This window comes from Danio aesculapii, chromosome 13 (assembly GCF_903798145.1).
Source record: "Danio aesculapii chromosome 13, fDanAes4.1, whole genome shotgun sequence".
Lineage (NCBI taxonomy): Eukaryota > Metazoa > Chordata > Actinopteri > Cypriniformes > Danionidae > Danio > Danio aesculapii.
In genome coordinates, this window is record NC_079447.1 from 52,848,464 (window position 1) to 52,872,583 (window position 24,120).

A 24,120-nucleotide genomic window follows, 5' to 3' on the forward strand; every position below is an offset into this window, starting at 1 on the left:
TACCTCATTGCAACAAAATGAACAAAAATGCCCCTGATTTTAAAGATAACATGCTAAAAAAATACCTTGACACTATTATACTAAATCAATCACAGCCATTGCAATTAAAACAAAATGTCAAAATATGTGCTGGGCAAAAATTAATCGCAAATAATTGCTCTAAATATGTATATTGGAATATAACAAAAACACAAAGCTGACAGTAACTAAAACAGCTGATGGAGTATACACTAACCTGAGCATTATTCAGACACTAGATGGCACCAAACAGTCAAAAACACAAAGCTGACAGAAACAGCTGATGGAGTATACACTAACCTGAGCATTATTCAGACACAAGATGGAGATAAACAGTCAAAAACACAAAGCTGACAGACACTAAAACAGCTGATGGAGTATACACTAACCTGAGCATTATTCAGACACAAGATGGCGCCAAACAGTCAAAAACACAAAGCTGACAGAAACAGCTGATGGAGTATATACTAACCTGCGCATTATTCAGACACTAGATGGCGCCAAACAGTCAAAAACACAAAGCTGACAGAAACAGCTGATGGAGTATACACTAACCTGCGCATTATTCAGACACAAGATGGCGCCAAACAGTCAAAAACACAAAGCTGACAGAAAAAGCTGATGGAGTATACACTAACCTGCGCATTATTTAGACACAAGATGGCGCCAAACAGTCAAAAACACAAAGCTGACAGAAACAGCTGATGGAGTATACACTAACCTGCGCATTATTCAGACACAAGATGGAGATAAACAGTCAAAAACACAAAGCTGACAGAAACTAAAACAGCTGATGGAGTATACACTAACCTGCGCATTATTCAGACACAAGATGGTGCCAAACAGTCAAAAACACAAAGCTGACAGAAACAGCTGATGGAGTATACACTAACCTGCGCATTATTCAGACACAAGATGGAGATAAACAGTCAAAAACACAAAGCTGACAGAAACTAAAACAGCTGATGGAGTATACACTAACCTGCGCATTATTCAGACACAAGATGGAGATAAACAGTCAAAAACACAAAGCTGACAGAAACTAAAACAGCTGATGGAGTATACACTAACCTGCGCATTATTCAGACACAAGATGGCGCCAAACAGTCAAAAACACAAAGCTGACTGAAACTAAAACAGCTGATGGAGTATTCACTAACCTGCGCATTATTCAGACACAAGATGGCGCCAAAGTTAAAAACACAAAGCTGACAGAAACTAAAACAGCTGATGGAGTATACACTAACCTGCACATTATTCAGACACTAGATGGCGCCAAACTGTCAAAAACACAAAGCTGACAGAAACTAAAACAGCTGATGGAGTAGTCTTCAGTCTTATACAAACGCTGCTGATAAACTTGTGGGGCTTTATTCTGCAAAACCAATTGGCTAGATGTATATTATCCCTTCTACAGGGAGAAAAAGTGTGAATTGTGTGAATACACAGTAGGGGAATGCTTTCTAACAATCCTTCCAAGCATGTTCACAAAAAGAGAGTAATCACAGCTCAGCAAAATAGGCATTCTTTGGACCATTAATGTTATTATTATGAATGTTTGTGGGCAGTTTAAGATGATGACTCTTCAGATGGCGCATTTACTGGATGCTGAAAAGGTCTTTGTGTTGAATAGCCTTGACTTTTCTTGGGTATTTATTTATTTATAAATTGAGAAACCATTCTATAACTATAGGGCTATAACTATAGGGCTGTGCAGACTGGAGTTGTTATATGTCTGGATTTGATGTTGGGCTGCAGAAGTGGTCAGCTCACTCATTTTCTTTTATAATGGTGTATGGTCAGGGTTTTAAAAGGATCTCAGAAAACCTGATAATGTCGTAGGGTGGCATGGTGGCTCAGTGGTTAGCACAGCAAGATGGTCGCTAGTTCGAGTCCCAGCTGAGTCATTTGGCATTTCCGTATGGAGTTTGCATGTTCTCCCGGTGTTGGCGTGGGTTTCCTCCGGGTGCTCCGGTTTCCCCCACAGGACTGTTTTAATTTTGGTCTGTCCTTTGTTTTGTGATTGTTTGCCGCCTGCCTAGACCTTTGCCTGTTTGTTGGTTTGACCAAATCCAATAGGAAATGAGACTGGTTTGATTAATGCTACGCCCAAAACACACCATAATAACTCATTAAGAGAATAAGGAGAACCATTTTAGACCATGCACCTGGTGCACAGACTGTTTTTCCCAATGTTAAAATAGCAAAAGTGGATCCGGACACTACCTTAGTGAAACTATGCAGTTTAGACGTTTCCCCCTAGATGATTAAATTAGAGCCCAATGTGTCACCAGTGTCTGTGTGTGTTCATCAGAGCTGCATTAATCCCCAACACTTCAAGTGTGATAATGAATGTGTATTACATGTGACTGCTGGTCTGAAGACCCATGTTGACAATGTTTCTCATAATCTTGACACAAGTTTAGACAGGTTTAGATCAGCTTCTGTACATTTCTAATCGGATTATAAGGAAGATTTCTGTTTTAACTAACAACACTGAACAATATCATATCCAGAATGCATTTTTTAATTATTAATCTATAATATATAATGTACATAATGAACAAAATGCAGCTCTTTAGTGTTTGTTTAGTCAAAAACACTATAGTATTTGATATATGTTTTTAGTACAGTATTTAGTATAGCATTTATATATATATATATATATATATATATATATATATATATATATATATATATATATATATATATACATGAAATCGATTGCTTTAGCCGTCCTCATCATGGCTGGTGTGGTAAATGTGTGACTTCTTGGCTTTCTGACATTACAGCCTTGTAAGATAAACAACTTATCGATAAGACAAATTATACAGCCACATTTGTCTCTTATAATTTATAGATGCCTTGATTCACATTGAACTGCTTATGGTAGCACAATGGTAGGAGATGTACATGTTGTTCTTGCAGCTCATTGACACACAGGAGCACTTGGGTTTGTACAGATTAAACCCATTCGTTTTCATTATTTTCTGGTGCTTCTTTTCTACCTTCTCTAATAGTCTGCAATCTTGCGTTTGGTTCATTTAAGTGGAGTTATTTATTTGTACTGTCCAAAATACACGTTGCCTCAAAGAAGCTTTACAGACATGTTTAGCGCTAAAATCTATAAGTCTATAATTGCATTTATTTATATAGCGCTTTCATTCATTCATTTTCTCTTTGGCTTAGTCCCTTTATTAATCTGGGGTCGCCACAGCAGAATTAACCGTCTACTTATTCAGCATATGTTTTTACACAGTGGATGCCCTTCCAGCTGCAACCCATCACTGGGAAACACCAATACACACTCTTTCACATTCATACACTATGGACAATTTTGCTTACCCAATTCCCCTATAGTGCATGTGTTTGTACTGTGGGGGAAACCGGAGCACCCGGAGGAAACCCACACCAACACGGGGAGAACATGCAAACTCCACACAGAAACGCCAACTGAACCAGCCGAGGCTCGAACCAGTGACCTTCTAGCTGTGAGGCGACAGTGCCACCCACTGCGCCACCCCTAATTTTTAGCTAATAATTGAAAACATTCTTGGTTGTGGTGATTTGTGTTTGTTTACACTGCGATTATGAGGAATCCCCTCACTATGTTGACCGCTACACATAAAGCAGTGCATCGAGTGCATATAAGACAACAGCACGACCAGTTGAGGAGGTTTCTTTAGTGTGAAAAAATAAATAAATTCTGACCCAACAATGCATCTTTGTATGTATGTATGTGTATATATACAAAATTGCAGCAGAACTTGAAAACCTGTCAAAAGCAAGCATTTTCACAGTACGGCAAAACAGAATCTTGACATTTTAATAATACCTTTTTTCACGTTTCATAGAGGGGGGAAAGTGTTTTGAGCTACACGGTGGCAGATTAATGAAGGTTTGACTTAAATGGACTGAACAAACAACCAAGAGAATAGATGATTGTAGTTTACAGACTAAACCTCTTTACTATAAAATAAAGATGATTAGAGAAATAGTCGTTTTGTGACAGTTGCATTAAAATGCTTGCCAACACTTCACTATAAGCTTTCATTTGTGAACTTTAGCTATAATAAAAAAGATTAATATAGCATGCATTAATGTTAATTTCACACTAATACTCAATATTAGTAAAATTAAAATAGGTATGTGGTAATTATTACCTTTAATTCTGAAGTATTCTGAAATATGGCCCTATAAGAACAAAATACTGTGTATTTAAAATTATATTTAATATGTTTAAACATATATGTACATATTTGTAAATCTAAATGTTGAAACAACATACACATGAACAGAAATTTTGAAATATGTTGCTTTTATGACATATATGCAAAATCCAAACATTAACTTGTATGGCATATTTGTAATTTGCATATGTTGCCATATATATCACATTTCTATATGGAACTAATGAACACAAACCAGAAATCAATGGTTCTATCTGTATATTACATTAACAAAGATTCATACATCCTGTAACTAATGCAAATTGTGAGCTGATAATTGACTATTTGCATTAACATAAACCAAATTGTTCTTATTGTAAAGTATTGTCATAATGCACTACTATATTGCAAATCAATAATAAGAATAGCTGATTTAGATTTGGACATCAAATACATGTACACAGGTAAATGAACATTGACCACAATTAATATCAGGATTAAAAAAGGCTTGTTTAAAAGAGCTATGAGTTTGGTATCGACAGAATCTGTGAATCATGTACGAACTGTCCTTGGACTTGAGATAAATAGAGACCTTGCTTTAAAGAGCATGCAGAAATACAACTTGCAGATCGAAAGTCTCGACATTATCTCTAACCTGATCGATAACGCTCCTTAAATTAATATTTGAAGACTCTAAATGACGCTTGGTTTTCAGATCCAATTTTATTTGTCTAGAAAGCATGCAAATACTGTGCTAACCAACACAAAAGACAGCAAATGATCCAGAACTGGAGAGAAAACAAAGTTTTACACTGTAGAAAGACATCGCAAATCAACAAAGCCACATTATTCTGGAGAAAACTGATCTTTAACAATATCAAATGAAGCGTTTGAGTGATTAAAAAACATTTACATTTAAATGTGCAATGGCTACACAACCCATAATCCACATAAGCCCATCTACCAATCAGAGACGGGAGAGTTAACAAGACATGACAAACTTCAATAAAAAGACAAGCATACTTTCAAAGCATTGTGAACGGTGTTTAGTCTCATTACACAAACACACTACCTGACAAAGTCTTAGCGCCTATCTGAGTTTTAGGAACAACAGATTATAACTTGACTTCTAGTTGATGATTTGATATCAGAAGTGTCTTATATGAAAGGCGACCACCTCTAGATGAGGCTTATTTGAGCACAATATAATCTGATCATGTCTTGATGTTGACTGATTTGATTAGGACAGTAAGGTCTGACTCTGCTTAGACTAAAGTCTGCTCACTGAACCTTCAATAATGTCCAGTATAGAATATGTGCTCATGCTGCAGTGGAAACAGAATGAATATTGTGTCTGACTCCATCATGAGCTTGGAGGACTGCATCCATACATCTCTGACATGACTCAAATCACTGATTAATAAAGTCATCTGGAATGGTGAAGAAAGCCTTCTTGCAGGACTCCCAGAGTTCATCAAGAGTCTTTGTGTTCATTTCCAACGCCTCCTCCATCTTACCCCAGACATGCTCAATAATGTTCATGTCTGGTGACTGGGCTGGCCAATCCTGGAGCAGCTTGACCTTCTTTGCTTTCAGGAGCTTTGATGTGGAGGCTGAAGTATGAGAAGGAGCGCTATGCTGCTGGAGAATTGTCCCTCTCCTGTGGTTTGTAATGTAATGGGCAGCACAAATGTCTTGATACCTCAGGCTGTTGATGTTGATCATCCACTCTGCAGATCTCTCGCACGCCCCAATACTGAATATAACCCCAAACCATGAGTTTTCCTTCACGAAACGCGACTGATTTCTGTGAGAATCTTGAGTCCATCTGAGTTCCAGTAGGTCTTCTGCAGTATTAGTGATGATTGGGATGCAGATCAACAGATGATTCAGCAGAGAAATCCACCTTCTGACACTTTTACACATCATCAACTAGAAGTCAAGTTATTATTTGCTGCTCTTACAACTGGAATCCACCACAACACTTGTGTCAGGTAGTGTATATCTGTAAGTATTTAGCAAAAAACACATCAGTTCATATTGTAGTACTGTTATTAACTAACTTGTCATTCACAATGCCTTACTATGTGAGTTTGAGAGAAAAACAAATGTGGAAAAAAACTGCTCTCATAAACACATATGCATACAAAATATGAAAATACCACATTTTACAGAAAAAAAAATACTCTTTTTACTAAGCCCATCGAAAGCATAATGCCAGTCCTTATGCAGAATAATCAGCATATTAAGAAATCTTGGTAACACTTCAGTGTAAGTACCAATTCTCAATATTGTGTCTAATTTCCTGCCTATTGTTAAGATATTGGATGTTAATTAGTACTTATGAGCCACATATTCTGCATGATCTTACTCTACATCCTTAATCCAACACCTGAACCCAACTATTATTATTAATAATAAGCAGCAAATTTGAAGTTTTTGAGCTAAAAGTCATAGTTAAAGGTGTCATGTAATGAAAATCTGGAAATACCTTGACAAAGCTGAATAATAAAAGTTCAGCACATGGCTGTTACATACCGTAAGCCATAAACATCATTGTTTCCTCGTGCTCTTGTAAATCATATAAATGTAAATTACAAGTGAAAAACAGGCCGATCTAAACAAAGCACAGACTGTTACGTTTCACACAAGATCAATAATACACACACCTCAGACAACGTTTAATGGGCCACAACATTTCCTGAGATTAAAAAAATGACCCCCCCCCCCCCCTCTTATTTTTAAATGTATATGAGCTTATATTAAATGACTTTGAATGTGGGACTCTTATTTTGAAAACAGGAGAGGCAGTGTTCAAAACAATGTTCGGCTTATTGAATCAATGCACTCTATGGCACCTTTAAAATCTGAAATTTTTATTTTTTATCTCTTATTTTTATATGTATATAGCACTGCTTGTTGTGAGTCATGTATCTGTGCACTTCATTATTATGTAAAGATGAAAAGAATCTTTGATTAAAAATCATAACTTTCCCGACCTCACGAAAATACTTTTCTTCATTTCTGGTCACATGGAAAGCCTTTCGGGCGGAGCTAACACTCATTTAGGGCGGAGCTATCAGTCATTTAGGGCGGAGCTATCAGTCATTTAGGGTTGGGCTATCAGTCATTTAGGGAGGAGCTATCAGTCATTTAGGGAGGAGCTATCAGTCATTTAGGGTTGGGCTATCAGTCATTTAGGGTGGGGCTATCAGCCATTTAGGATGGGCCTATCAGTCATTTAGGATGGGCCTATCAGTCAATTAGGGTGGGGCATATCAGTCATTTAGGGAGGACACATCAGTCATTTAGGGCAGGGCTATCAGTCATTTAGGGCGGGGCTATCAGTTATTTAGGGAGGGTCTATCAGTCATTTAGGGAGGGGTTATCAGTTATTTAGGGAGGAGCTATCAGTCATTTAGGGAGGGGTTATCAGTCATTTAGGATGGGCCTATCAGTCATTTAGGGTGGGGCATATCAGTCATTTAGGGAGGACACATCAGTCATTTAGGGCAGGGCTATCAGTCATTTAGGGCGGGGCTATCAGTTATTTAGGGAGGGTCTATCAGTTATTTAGGGAGGGGTTATCAGTCATTTAGGGAGGAGCTATCAGTCATTTAGGGTGGAGCTATCAACCCTTTAGGGTAAGGTTATCAGTCATTTAGGGAGGAGACATCAGTCATTTAGGGAGGAGACATCAGTCATTTAGGGCAGGGCTATCAATCATTTAGGGAGGAGACATCAGTAATTTAGGGTGGAGCTATCAGTGTTTAAGAGCAGAGATCTTATTTACTTAGGGCAGAGCTATCAGTCATTTAGGTCAGGGCTATCAGTCATTTAGGGTGGAGCTATAAATCATTTAGGGTGGGGTTATCTGTGCAGGTCTTGTTTCTGCCCTGCTTTTTATACGTCAATCTTCCTATTTTGTTAGACACGGCCATCTTCCAATGATCCAATCGGTTCTCAATAGACAAAATCATACACCATCCTTTATTATTTAGATGTTATGATAAAAGAAAAAAGAATCTAAACCCTAAACTTCCATTTCGAGCCAACTTTAATATCAAGAATCGTACCCTTAAACTAAAGTGTGACCGCAGTCTCTAATCATCAGTAATATGAGTGACGCAACAGCTGTGATATAAACAAAACATTATTGGCTGTTTTTTAAAAAAGAGGAAGGCCTACTCTATGCCACACCCCTCTTCATGTTTCAGTTAAGATTACATCAAACATCAGAAATGTACATTTCAATGGAACCTTTAACTCCCGTGACTTTAACAGCAAGAATGTTACCTTAAAATAAAGCACAACCGAAGTCTTTAACCGTCAGTAATATGAGTGACGTGACAGACGCTGATTTCGGCTACCTTCCTACATTCGCTGTGCATCTGCGGGTGGATGTCCGTCTCCTCTGTGCTCTTCCTGGAGGTGTAGGTGGATTTCCAGCGCAGCAGAACGATCCGCTTGAAGTATTTCACCGTGTTATTCTTGACGCTGACGAAGCAGAAGGTGTTGATCATGCTGTTGCTCATCGCGATGCACTCGATGATGTAAAAAGCCACCAGTGAGTTCTTCTCACGTGAAATAAGCGTCGGGTGGAAGTCCCGCAGGATGGTGTAACCGTAATATGGAGCCCAACAGAGAATATAGGCCGTGAAGATCCCGATGAGCACCATCACGGTTTTCCTCCGACATCGCAGACGCTTGCGTATCTGCTCCGTCTGGAAACCCGGCACGCTCTTAAACCACAGCTCTCTAGAAATACGCAGGTAACACAAAGCCATAGTGAGCACCGGTCCCACAAACTCCACTGCAAAAATGAACAGGTAATAGGAGCGGTAGTAGAGCTGCTGGTCCACCGTCCAGATCTGAGCGCAGAAGGTTTTGCTGTGGTTCGCTCCGTGTGGGACTTTGGTCGCAGATGCGAAGTATGCCGACGGGATGGAAATGAGCACCGGGACGACCCACACTCCTGTGATTAGACAGTACGCCGTCTGGTGCTTCATCCTGGGCCTCAGCGGGTGAACGATAGCCATATACCTGAACACAGAGATCACAGTCAATCATCTGGAGGCAATAGGGATGTACACTAAAAATATATATCCGGAAATTAGCAGTTATCCGTATTTTGTGATTGATGTTTATTTATGTTTTGAATTGCATTAAGACCTTGATCTTTCTTCTGTCAACTTTTAACCTTGAAAGGTAAAAAAAAAGTGACTTGTAATAGTTTACAGTGCTATATTGTCTGGGTTGGTGTTGTTACAGTGGCCGGGAAGTGCAAAACAACATTACAAAGCCGAAGGTCGAGACAAATGTACATTCTGGAAAACATTTTTACCAATCATAAGTCACAATTACATTGGAAAAACAATTTTACCACGGACCAAACACATTTACGTGTTAGAAAAATAATTAACAAGACGCAAAACACTTTACCAGTCCCCAAAGAAATTTACAATGACAGATTCCTTAGGGAAAGGGAGTGTACCACACACCGGAAGTGACGGTGAAAAGAGTTGTTGTCGTTGGTGGTGAGCGCGGTAAACTCGTGCTGTGGAGTACATGGCGTAAATAAAGTTTATGGTGACCGAACATGGACTGCGGTCGAGGGATGTTTTGCCTGTTTTGTGGCAAACATGAGCATCTTAAAGTGGTTTTGCTTTACGTGTGCTCGGTGTTTGGAGTTTCTAAAGGACACAGACCAGACGGAAACACCAGACATACTGCATCAGTGTGTTCAATATTTTATCCAGGGCCACTCGTACGCTGTATTCGCGGACATCAAGTCTACACGGTGGAAACATCAGCTTGAGGACTTGTAAGAGTAAACAGAATGAAGCCGGTGTTACGGTTTAACTGGTGACCATGTTAACTACTGACTCTTTCCAGATGTAAACTATCCACGTTTGCAGATTGGCAGATTCGTCAATTTTTCACAGCAATAAAACAGATATACCCAAACCAAAACACAATACCCAAACCAAATAAAGATTCTTATTACTTGGTGTCTTGGTGTCTTACTTTAAAATGTGTGTGGCAGAACAGCATATAACCTAAATTAATGTAAAGAAATAATTATACATGTCATCAATGGGATTCGAACCCAAGTCAAAGGTTCAGCACGAGTTGCATCATCAACAATGTAAGCGTGCTCAGGTTCAGAATGCAAATGGCAGTGTGAGGGCAGACTGTCGGAGAAGAGTGGAGGGGGACAATCGTCCTTCGGCACAGTTCAAGGCAATTGTACTAAGAGTGAGCAAGCCCTTAGTCTGTGCAAGTTAATAAACAATAAAAAAAACTGTTTGTTTTGATCATTTTCAATCAAAATCTGTCCATCTACTTATATTTTGGAATGGCAGACCTCTGATGACTCTAATTAGGCAAAATACGCTTATCCACACCCCTAAAAACTGTTAGCAAACTCACTAGAAATGTACAAATAATACTGCGTTTGTTTGTTGGTTGAATCTTGAAAGGGTAAGCATCTAGTTGTTTAGACTTGAAATACCACGGACACTTATTCTGGAATCTACCACTGACTTTAGTGTGTGTCTCTGCAGTGGATAAACATGACCAATAATTCATTTGAAAATGAAAATCCTGATGTACCTCGACATGGTTGAGTACTAGGAGTTCAGTACATTGAGATGACATACTCCTCCTCCATCATTGCTTCCTTGGTCTTATGTACAGCTGATTTATTAAGTTTTGATTTATTTATATTTTTTGCCCTGGAGTGAAAATCAGGCCAATCGGAAACAAAGCACACAATATTACTGTCAGGACTGTGCCACTTCAGTCTTGATAACTCTTGTCTGGTCCGGACACTGGTCCCACCTTGTATAGTGTGTAGTGCTCGGCTGGAGTCTCTCAGGTCGAGTACTCATGTCCTGTCATGATCTGTGTATAAGCGATGTCTCGGTCACGCCCGGGCTGTGCATGCCTCCTCTTGAGGTGGACGTGAGGGGTCTGGGAGTGCTCGGGATGCGCGCTCTCTTCCTTGTGTCTGTGTTTGTTTTGTCTGTGGCGTGCTGTTCTTTTCTCAGCGCCTCTGTCTTGTTAGTTTCGGTTTCAGATGGCGCTGGGATGGAACATGCGCTTGGTAAGCGTCTTCAGCTCGTGTCTTGTGTTCTGTTGTGTTGGTGTCGTGTAGCACGCGGTTTCATGTTTACATTGTAGCCACGTGCTTTGGTGTCGTTTCATGTGAGCATGCGGTGAAGGAGTTCTCTCAGTGGCTGCTTGCTCTAGTCCTGTTTGTATGTGTACACATGGCTTGTGTTGTGGTGTTTGTACCATGTGCTCTTTTGTCTATCGTCTTGTCCCACCCACCTTGTTATCCTGTTTTCAATCATAATGTTCACCTGTCTGCTTGTCTATTCCCTATTTATTCTCCTAGTGTGTTCTGTCCTGTGCTGGTCCGTCGTCATTGATACAGATGTCATTTGTTGTCATTGAGCTCCTCATTATTGAGGATGTCGTTGAGTTTTTCATCGATGATCTTTTTCGGGTCTGTCATGCCAAATCCTGTCAAGTCTAGTATAGTGTGTATTAATGTTTTGCCCGCGCAGGGAGATTTAAGTTGTTTTGTTTACTTTTTGTTAAATAAAGTCCTTCATTTCCTGCAATTGGGTCCTCGCCTCATCTTCTCCAACACCATACTCTGACAATGACATTGCTAGTGCCTGAGTAAGTGCCCTTACTAATGCCCAAATTCATGCCAAAGACCTACTGATGAGCAATCTCGGGAGCTAAGGATTAGATTGAAATGCACCCATAGAAATCATTCATTCATTTTCCTTTGGCTTAGTCCTTTATTTAACAGGGGTCGCCACAGCAGAATGAACCGACAACTATTCCGGCATGTGTTTCAGGCAGCGGATGCCCTTGCAGCTGCAACCCAGTACTGTGAAATACCCATACACATTCATTCATGCACAGAATATGGCCAATTTAGTTAATCAATTCCCCTATATCGCATGTGTTTGGACTGTGGGGGAAACAGGAGCACTCGGAGGAAACCCAAACTCCACAGAGAACTGACCCAGCCGGGACTCAAACCAGCGACCTTTTTGCTGTGAGGCCACAGTGCTAACCATTAAGCCACCGTGTCACCATAGAAAGAAAACAATGATTGGTAGTATAAAAGACATGTCAGAGCACATTTTTCCTCTGTATTTAACACTAATTTGTATCATTACAAGGCAGAATGAGCAGAAAACACTATATAAACCTTTCTAAACACAGTCAATTCCCCTCTGAGATTGGATTGTGATTTGTTTGGCTTTCAACTGATCCGAATCATCACATATGGTAATCATTTTTTAACTGGCTAGCAGTTCATCGTTACCTCTCTAGTCTGGAGCAGCGTTGCGTTTAGAGGTGCCAACGTGTCTGATTGTGCCTGGAGCATCATTACAAGAAAAACCCACCACTGATTTTATTCATCAACCACCCGCGAGTCTTTTGAACCAGGCTCAAATCCTTACAGTGCTATAGTGCTGCACTTTTAATTCACTCACTGCTATTTCAGCGCCTCAGTTTTACAAAGTCAATTTAGATAATATAGAAGTTAACACTGCTCAAAGTCATTTCTCTGGTGTGTGGGATGTTAGATCATAATGAAAAATACATGAAAGCCACACAAAGATCTTAGAAATGCTTAATCAGAGGCTGTAAAATACAAAAGTGCATATCAAGAAAGAAGCACGAAGACGGGAATATCAGAGTTTGAATGCCAGCTGGTGGACAGGAATGGAAAAATACTGAGTGATCTGTCATTGTCTGATCATTGTCATACTGAATTATGACTGCAGGTCTCGTCATTCTGGTGTATACTTGAAAACTGTTAACGGAAGTACAGAAGAAATCAAAATTCATTCATTTTCCCTCGGATTAATCTCAGTGGAATGAACCACCAACTCTTCCAGCATATGTTTTACACAGCGAATGTCCTTCCAGCTGCAACTCAATACTGGGAAACACCCATACACACTCATTAACACACACACACTCATACACTACAGCCAATTTAGTTCATCAATTCCCCTATAGCGCATGTGTTTGGACTGTGGGGGAAACCGGAGCACCCGGAGGAAACCAACACCAACACGAGGAGAACATGCAAACTCCACACAGAAATGCCAACTGACCCAGAAACCTTCTTGCTGTGAGGCAACAGTTGATTTTAGTATAGGTGAGCACACCACAGACACCTATTTTGGAATCTACCACTGACTTCAATAATTACTTATTTAAGTATAACCAACAGCCAGTAGGCGGCACGGTGGCTCAGTGGTTAGCACTGTGGCCTCACAGCAAGAAGGTCGCTGGTTCAAGTCTTAGCATGTTTGCATGTTCTCCCCATGTTGGCGTGGGTTTCCTCCGGGTGCTCCGGTTTCCCCCACAGTCCAAACACATGCGCTATAGGGGAATTGATGAACTAAATTGACCATAGTGTATGAGTGAGCGTGTCTGTGGTGACCCCTGATAAATAAGGGACTAAGCCCAAGGAAAATGAATGAATGAATAACAGCCGGTCTGTAGTCTAGTGTACTATATTTTGTACAGTAGCATACTAACAGCTAAAATGAACTCATGAGCTGTTAATGCATGTTTATGTCATGACTTTACTTGGAGGGTCACATTATTATTAAGAACTCAAAATAAGCAGAAAGTTGCATTACAATTTTAAGTTGAGTCTACTTTTGATATTTTATACATTGTGAAATGACTCATTTAGATGAAGTGTCAGGGGAAATTTCAAGAGATATTTGGATTTGAGGAATATAACAGATCTGACGTCATATTCTGCTGTAGAAAATGTCTTCTTTGAGCCCATTTGCAGCTCTCTGATCTGAGACTAATTTGCACAGTCATATTGTCAGTGTTTCCTAATGCTTTATTCCATTACATGCTTTTAGAGGAGAAAGCACATTATTATTATTTCCTCAAGCCACCTCTAATACATTCACAGCAAAATATGTCAAAAATACCTGCATCAAGACATTTTTGTTTGAGGTCCTGAGGGATCCGCATATGCTATTAAGGAAATATTCCAGACAGCCTTTCTTATGCCACCATTAGCAGTGAAATGAAACACACACAACACAGCTGAGTATTCTAAATGGATGAGATGTTTTCAAAGCTGTTGAATATTTTCTATGAAGCCTGTATTTATTTTTTTAATAAAAAGGCATTTTTGCATTTTAATTTAATTTAATTCAGCATAAAATGTGTGAAATGCCATGTCACAGGTTGGATACTCACAACAACTTCTAGCGTTTAATATGCATTATAATGTTGATCATTTAAGTTATAATTGGCTAACATCATTATTCAATTCTGAGTGCGCTTCACACAGATGAGTGGGCTTGACAAACCACCTGTAGAAAACACACTCTTTCATCCCTCTGAGACTTTAACCAACACTTGCACAGCACACTTTCTTACAATCGCTCCATATTTCAAGAGTTCACACTTGATTATAAGCAAGTTTGGCATGCTGTCCCTGGAGAGAGTCCTGAGCTCAAAAGATCCTTGAGCCCTGGGCTCCCTCCCGTTTGCAGGGCGAGAGGGGAGCTTTGAGCTTAGGTACAGTAGATCCCGACAACTCCCCCTTTTTGATAAGAGCTGAGGACTAAAATGATTGCTATGAAGAGACATGCTGCTGGATGAGAGCTGGACTGTAGTGCTAAATTTAGATTGATCAGATCACCTGTAGTGCATGTTTTTGAATGTGGGAGAAAACTGGAGAACTCTGGGAAACCCACGCGAGCACGGGAAGAACATGCAAACTTCACACAGAAATGACAGTCGGTCTGTTTAAGGACTGGAACCGGTGACGTTCTTGCTGTGAGGCAACAGTGCTAACCACTAGGCCACTGTTCCGCCCTATGAAGAGAAAAGTAGAGGAGTAGGGGTGGAAGGGGGGATTCTTCAAATCGAAGACGACTGTAGTGAGAAACCCTGGCTCTTTATAATGATCATACATAGTTAATGCAGAACCAGTGTTCAATCATAATCACGTGATCCTCTCGAACTTAGTTTATAAATAAACTTGTGAAACAACAACATTGTGCATTTCTAATGCTGCATTTACACTGCAGATCTTGATGGTCAATTCCAATTTTGTGACTGTATCTGACATTTTTTATTTTGATGTCCTGCTTACATCGTGTTTTAAAAGTGACTCGTATCCGATGTCTGCATTTACACTGCACATGGCAAAGATGCAATGACGCATAAAAAAAATCACTTGTGTAATAAAAAAAGACACAATGACATGGGGAAAAAAAGTGTGGGCGCTGACTTACAGCTGATAATAAAAGAGCGCTCTTTTCTTTATTTCGCGTTGGACAGAAGCATCTGCTAAATGTAATTGTAAATGTACCATATCTAATACCTGTATGTCAACACTCATAGTTAAACATCTGCTGTTTATTATTTAACCTTATGAACACTCTCAGCAGTGGTCAGTTGAACTGGAGATGGTTATATATGTATATATAAGTATTGTTTTGCGCAATATTTATATGGGGAAACTCTTATTTTCAATGTAGATTAGCTGGGTTTTAGATGTAAAACTGCTTCCATTTTATTTAAACCTTGATTGCTATTATTAGCCCCCTTAAGAATTGCCCCCATCCCCATTGTCTACAGACAAACAATTGTCTAATGACTTGCCTATAATTACCCTAACTTTAACCTAATTAACCTAGTCAAGCTTTTATATGTGACTTTAAGCTGTCTTGAAGAATATCTAGTCTAATATTATGTGCTGTCATCATGGGAAAGATAAAATAATCAGTTATTAGAGATGAGTTATTAAAACTACTATGATTACAAATGTGTTGGGAATTAAATATATATCTAAATTTCACAGGCGAGCTCATAACTTTCTCTTCTAACTAACTGCAAGTGTTTATTTTGTGCATGATTTACTATACAAAATGGAAATCCCACTGACCTGTCGACAGCGATGGCCAGTAAAGCGTTGGTGGACACGTATAGAGACACAGTCCTGAGGTAATTAACGGAGGCGCACAAAACCTTCCCATGATCCCACGACAGCTGCTTGACCACATAGTAATCCACCAGGAATGGGCAGCAGACCACGGCCACGATGAAGTCCGACACGGCCAGGTTGGCGATTAGCAGGTTGGTCAGATTTCTGAGCTTCTTATATCGGGCCAGAGTGGCGATAAACACAAAGTTTCCGAATCCGCACACGAGCATAATGCAGACCAGAACCACACCGATGACGATGGTGGCCACAAAATAGGCTAGGCCCTGCGTGGTGTCCGGCATCTCCTCCTCCGGGACCCCATAGTCCATCATGTCGTAAAAATCTGTGGAGGAGTCATGGACATCCAGAACGGGAACGGGACTGTGAGGACTCGCATAAACCGCTGCCACATGGCTGATATTGGCATCCTGCATGGCTCTTTCGGCGAGTTACACTGTAAAAAATAAACAGTTGACTCAACTTAAAATTATGAGGCAACTTGCTGCATGATGTTTTTAAGTTGACTCAATTTATAAACCAATTAGTTGACTCAACTTAAAATTCATTCATTCATTTTCTTGTTGGCTTAGTATCTTTATTCATCAGGGGTCGCCACAGCAGAATGAACCGCCAACTTTACTAACTTATGTTCCACGCAGCGGATGGCCTTCCAGCCGCAACCCATCACTGGGAAAAACCCCAAAGACGCACACATGCATTCACACACATACACTTCGGCCAATTAAACTTGTTCAATTCACCTGTATGGCATGTCTTTGGACTGTGGGGGGAAACCCATGCGAACACAGGGAGAACATGCAAACTCCACACAGAAATGCCAATTGACCCAGCCGGGGCTCGAACCAGCGACCTTCTTGCTGTGAGGCGATCGTGCTACCCACTGCTCCACCATGACACCCTCAACTCAAAATTATAATGCAACTTATAAACCAATTAGTTAACTCAATTTAAAATTATAAGTCAACATACTAAACGTTTTTGAGTTGACTCAACTTTTGAATCAATTAATTGACTCAACTTAAAATTATAAGGCAACTTGCTGCAAAACGTATTTCAGTTGACTCAACTTTTAAACAATTTAGTTGGCTCAACTTAAAATTATAACGCAACTTGCTGCATAACGTTTTTGAGTTTACTCAACTTAAAATTATAAAGCAACTTACTACATAACGATTTTGAGTTGACTCAACTTTTGAATCAATTAGTTGACTCAACTTAAAATTATAAGGCAACTTGCTGCATAACGTTTTTGAGTTGACCCAACTTTTAAACTTAGTTGACTCAACTTAAAATTGTAATGAAACTTGCTGCCCAACACTTTTGAGTTGACTCGACTTTTAAACCATTTAGTTGAGACAACTTAAAATTATAACACAACTTGCTGCATAATGCTTTTAAGTTGACTCAACTCAATTATGAGTGAAGTCACACGTCTCCCAACTTATGTTCTTTTGTTAAGTTGATAGAGTTTTTGTAGTTCACTGCAATCCAAATGTGGTTAAAATGGCCACTGCACCCTTCATCTGGTTGAATGGTAAGTTACAGACCAGCGTGAAAGGTGCCAGTGTTTATAAATGAGGAGTTTCAGTGCTCCTCCTTCATTTTCCCCCCCAAGGAAAATCCCAAGATTTAAAAGCTTCTATTGCTTGTTTGGCTGCTATATTTCCTTGAATTCCTTTAATCCAATAGAATTGCGCATCAGTAGTTTTTCCAGGTTTAGTAATGCTGCATGTATTTTGATTATAATGCCATGCCTGTTTGTTTTCACACATCACATATGCGTCAACCACTGAAACAGAACAACATGCATGGGCAAAGTTTCTGACCAACTTTCGTTTATGTCTACTTTTTAAATCAATTCAACAATCACATCTTAGTTGACCCAACAATTGTTCAAACTTATTTTGACGGCTTTGTCATGTTTTTTGTCCAGCTTACTAACAAATACTCATTAAGGAAACATTTTTACAGTGTAAAAAAAACTCTGTTGATTTACAGTTTTCTTATTTAGTGATTCACAAGTGTTTTCTGTTTATTTGTGGTTGTGAACTGCATTATGGGATGTTGATCTCTGCTCTGTCCACATTTGATGGTGATAATTCAACTCTACAGTTTAACAAAGTGTCTTTTATTCCCATTTTAGTCACTTGAAATAATATCACGGATAAGAAACAATATGAAGAGAAATAAGTCAGTTACTTTTCAGATAAAGTAATTAGGAAAGTAATTTAAATACAAGTTGTGATTAGTAAATAACTACTTTCTTGAAGTAACTCACCCAACGCTGGTGCTGAAGCTGTGAAGTGTTGATCTTGTGGTCAGTCGGTGCTCGTCATGGTCCAGGATACGTCTTGTCTTTTCTGATCAATTCAGAAGAATCCATGTTTGGTAGGAAAAGCGTGCATGAAACACAAAACAAACACTGAGGTTATGTCAGAATAACTGGATCATCGACCTTAATCTGCAATGCGAAGTCTGCTTGTTTTAGTGAATACAAAATGATTAAGATGTCAGTTTACAACAAAAGGACGTCTCAACCAATGCACATGTGTAGCGCTGTGGTTTAACTTGACTAGTGACACCAATAAAAGGCAAGCGACTTACATTATTATGGTAACCTCACACATGTAAATTCAAACAACATTTATGAGTGGCGATGGCAAAAAGAAAATAAATATATAAATTGTCCTTTCTTAATTTATTATATTTGCTCATTTTTAAGTTGTGCATGGACATAAATAAAGGGTTTGTTTATAAATAAATAAAGGTTTTGTTATATACACACACCCCCAATGGCTCTTTAAAAAATGCATTTGATAAAAATGCTGAAAAAAGGTTCCTGACCCCTGGTATAGCATATACAACAGCAAAGTGTGAATACTAGTACTAAACACTGAAATATACTACAATCTGACAGATAAAACATTATGCACTGAAAAAAATATTCATATGATTTACTTTTTGTTTTTTAGTACTAAACAATTGAGATGGGCTGAATTTAATCAAGCATATTAAATGTAGTAATGTTCAACTTCATTTGTTTGTGTAAATCCAGCCTATATAAATAGTTTGCTACCACTTACCTTAAACAACTTGAGTAAATCCAGTGAAGCATGTTTTCAGTTTGTCACATTATCTGCTAGGTATAATAGGAACTTTAGCTTACCGACTTTGAGGCTGTGTGATTGAGAGTCATTGTGTCCGCTGCGGTGCGTCCGTCTCTTTCAGACGCTCAGTTTCTGTGCAGAATCTTCATCTTCTCTCTCCCTCTTGTGGCAGATGTGAAAGTCTCCAGATTTCCAGCACTGATGTGTTTATTCCTCGCCTCTGTTCACTGTGCTGCATGTGAATGTGTGCAGCTCCTCCAAATGCCTGTTCATGAGCAGCAGTGACGCGCTCTCTAAACTCAAGAGTCCGTAAGAGAGGCGTTACAATACAGACAAATATAGCAGCTGTACACATGGAAAAAATACTATATGAATATACTTATTATACTGTGTATAATCATACTGTATACCACTGAAGTCAGAATTATTCATCCTCCTGTGATTTTTGATTGGATTTCCCAAAATTGAACAGATTCAGGAATTTTTCACAGTATTTACTACTGTGTAATATTTATTCTTCTGGAGAAAGTCTTATTTGTTTTATTTCGGCTAGAATAAAAGCAGTTTTTAATAGTTTTAAACCCATTTTAAGGTCAATATTATTAGCCCCCTTCAGCAATATTAGTGTTGGATTGTCTCCAGAACAAACCACTGTTATACAATGACTTGCCTAATTACCCTAACTTTACCCTAATTACCCTAGTGAAGCCTTTAAATGTCACTTTAAGCTGAATACTAGTGTCTTGAAGAATATCTAGTCTAATATTTGGAGTATCTGTCTTGTTTCTAGTCTAAATATCTACAAATTCTTAAACCAAGAAGCATTTTATAGACTAGTAAAACATTGCTTTGTTTTCAGAAATAATGAGTTAAAATGAAGTGAGTTTTTCCTTAAAATGAGCAAAATAATCTTGTTTTTTTTTTCTTTTGACAGAAGATTAATTCACTACCCCCATTGGGAGATTATTTTGCTTGTTTTAAGGAAAAATTCATTTTTACGTATTGTTTCAGGAGTTCACACTTAGCTGATGATTAATTATAAGCTTGTTTGGCATGCTGTCCCAGGAGAGAGCCCTGATCTCATAAGATCCTCGAGCCCGGGGCTCCCTCTCGTTGCAAGGCAAGGGGGGAGTTTGAGCTCAGGTAGATCTCGAGAACTCCCCCGCTGTAATAACTAATGAACAGCCAGTGATTGCTCTTGAGAGATAACCATTTACTAGGAGCATGTCTATAGTGCCGGTTTGGATTAGTCAATCAACTTATGTTGCATGTTTTTTGGACGGTGAGAGGAAACCGGGGAACTCGGGGGAAACCCACGTGAGCACGGGGAGAAAATGCAAACTCCACACAGAAATGTCTGCTGGTTTGGTAAAGCCTGGAACCAGAGACGTTCTTGCTGTGAGGCAACAGTGCTAAGCACTGGGCCACCGTGTCACCCATCTAGGAAGAAGGAGGAGTAGGGGTGGATGGGGGGATTCTTCAAAAGAAGATAGCGGTGGTACGTAACCCAGGGTATTTGTAGTAGCTTAGCACTCGTCTGATTGGTGCATTGAGAATTGGATAATGCGGATCCAGCCGCTAGCAATCATAAGCACGTGATCCTCTCGACATTAGTTTAGAACTAAACTTCACTTCTTAAAACACAATAATGTTTTGTTTGTCTAGAAAATGCTTCTTGATTTAGGAATTTATAGATTTTTGGACTAGAAACGGGTCAAAAACTCTAATAGACAAGCATATTTGGCAGTGCATTAGTTCATGTTAGTTCAAGTAGGTTTTTGTAGCGTAATGTACAGCACCAACCCAGACAATACAGCACTGCAAACTATTACAAATCTTCATGTGACTTTGAGCTTTTCAAGGTTAAAAGTTGTCCCTTAATGTGATTCAAAAGCATAAATAAATGGGAAAAATAAAAGATCAATCACAAATCTGGAAAACTGCTAATTTCTGGATATTTATTACTCTATCACAGGTTTGCTTAAGCTGTAAAAGCTCATGCTAGCCTGAGATCTTCTCAGTCATTGGAGTTTTCTAGCACCATCTCTCCACATGAACTCCAAATTCACTCGGCTGGATCTGACGCTTCGATGCCTTTCGAGCAACAGGAGTCTATCGAGCTTTTGTGTCACCGCACATTTTGCTTTAATTTATGCACTCGTGCTCATTGTATTGAGTCTTTCTGACAGAAACCTGCAAATCTTCATTTAGAGGTTTTTCCTTTCACTTTTTTGTTTTCAAGGTGATCAAGATTATTAGTTCTTTTGATTCAGTGATCAAAATATGGGCGTCTCAATCAGCATCCTTGTTCACTGCAGTTGTTAGTGCACTGATCAGGGCATCAGCCTTTTTTAGTGCTGCCAAAGTTGCTAAATTCTCCCAGTGCTCTGAAACGTTCGTGGCCTGAAAAATCACACAATGCACCATGAAAATAAGGACATATGGATGTGCACTATATAGGTGCCCTTAACGGATGTTCAGAGGTGCAAAATATGAATCACGTGAACCAAATCATCAACGAGAGGTGTTTTTTTTTATTTCTAAAATCAATCAATTTTTTACATAGCTAACATAGCTAACAATAACAATCTAGCATGTATAGTTGCTTAATGGTTGAAATGTTGCTGGTAAATGAAACAATCATATTATTTTGCTCTAATATACTTTTTTCAAAGTAATTTACGAAATAAAATACTTCTGCTGTTGTTTATGAATTGATTTTTCAGTATGACTCTCATGTCACACTCAATGGGCTCGTTTTTAGCAATCTAGGGGCAAAGTCACCTTGTGCGTGTCTGAATCCACTTTTGCTATTTTTACGATGGTAAAATACGCTCTGCGCATGGTCTAACAGGGTTGTGCTTATTCTCCTAATGAGTTCTGGCTGTGTTTTGAGTATAACCTGCATTAAACCAATCAGAGTCTCGTCTCCCATTCCATTTAAGAGTCAGTTGCGTCACACCATGGTGTATTTGCTACAGGCGCGTTGCTGTTTTGAGGAACTTAAATCAAAGCTGGTCTATTGTCCAGCGCAGAGCGCGTTAGTTGTATGCCTCACTTACACATTGCTTAATACACACAGGATGTACAGCAATACGCCACTATTTTTACAAATGATATAGAATTAAAGGATTGAAATATTACAAACATTATTATTTTCTAGCCTACATAAATATAAAAACCCCCACCTCCATGCCTTCTTCACCTCAGGGGGGCTTTTTCAGTTTATTCATAATTTCCTTTTGTATAATGTTATCATTATTAGCAGTATTATTTATTATATGCATATTTATATTTGTTTTATTAAAACAAGCTTAGATATGTCAGGTTTTAGACCATATGGGGCACAGCATGTGTATTAGGATATAACTCCAAATACCACACTTCATTATTATTGTTCATTTATTCCTTTGCTGGAAATTAGAACTGAATTTAGAAATAGTTGACACAAATCTTTGCGCTTAAACTAAATTAATTATGCATAGGCTATTAGATGTCTGTACGTACAACATGTTTCACCATCCACGAGAGTGAAAGCGAAAGTAAACAATGAGGAGGCTCAACTCTCATTCTCGCGCTGCAGATGCTCTGTTTAACTGTTTTCTTGTTAGTGAAGCGTTCAGTTTTTCCACTTACGAGGTCCGCCATGTAAATAGCAAATGCACTATGGCGCGGCACAACTGACTCTTAAAGGGAATGAGAGATGGGACTCTGATTGGTTTATTCTCAAAACACACCTATAACTCATTAAGAGAACAAGCTCAACCCTGTTAGACCATGCGCCACGGTGCAAAGTGGATTTTTCTGTCCTTAAAATAGCAAAAGTGGATTCTGACACACCCTTAATGCATTTGCGCCCTGCTCTGTGGACTTTGTGCATGGATCATCAAAACAGAGCCCTTAGTGTTTAGAGTAGCTTCACCAACACTGCTAAATTCCATTTTTATTAGCATAGAGGTATTTTTTTTATGTAAAATGATAGAGTAGACAGTAGGTGATATGATAGTCTTGTCTAGGAAGTCTTTTTTTGTCTTGTTTCTAGTCCAATTATCTAAAAAATCTATATAAAAAAAAATAATAATAATGTCTTGTTTTAAGAAATAATGTGCCAAAATTGAGTGTATTTTCCATAAAACAAGCTAAATAATCTGCCACTGGGATTCTATATCAAACAGAAAAACAAGAGTATTTCCCTTCCCTCGTTGTCAGATTATTTAGCTTGTTTTAATGAAAAACTCACTTCAATTTGACTCATTATTTCTAAAAACAAGACAATATTTAGAGCTTGTCTTGAAAATGCTTCCTGATTTATGAAGTTTCAGATATTTGGACTAGAAACAAGACAGAAACTCCAAGTAAGAAAAGCATTTTTGCAGTGTATTGCAGTGTAAAAGCAGGCAGATTTTGTGTTCTGCAGTGCAGTCTGAGTTTGGGTGCAGACGGTGTGACCCAGCGGAGGCTTAGTAACCCAGTGGGCGAGTGCTAAAATGTCAGCAGGCATTACGATTACAGGGTCAGACCACAGATCAACTACCTCCAGAGGCCAGCGGCAGCAACACGGAGAACTGATCATGCTAAAAATAGAAGAATGCACTCAAAATGACGCTCGTCGCTGGAGTAACTTTGGGAATGCATGAAAAGATCAAGTCAGAATATGTCATATCAGGTTAGGCCAAAGTGGCATTGCAAATAATGATTAGAAAAGGTATTGTTAGCCCTTCTGTGACTTAAATTTTTTTTTTTTCACGTATTTGTGCACCAAATAAGTTCTATATATAAAACAACAAGGACATTT

At 38.9% G+C, this 24,120-nt stretch overlaps 1 protein-coding gene across 1 annotated transcript; it reads right to left on the reverse strand.

Moving 5' to 3' along the window:
• Positions 1-8,434: 8,434 nt before the first annotated feature.
• Positions 8,435-18,576, reverse strand: prokr1b (prokineticin receptor 1b). The gene is made up of 3 exons (XM_056471359.1): positions 18,497-18,576; positions 16,159-16,651; positions 8,435-9,230 (listed from the first exon to the last, which is right to left on the reverse strand). Exons 2-3 carry the CDS (start codon positions 16,629-16,631, stop codon positions 8,510-8,512), a joined length of 1,194 nt encoding a protein of 397 aa, XP_056327334.1. The 5' UTR covers positions 16,632-16,651; positions 18,497-18,576; the 3' UTR covers positions 8,435-8,509.
• Positions 18,577-24,120: the final 5,544 nt, after the last annotated feature.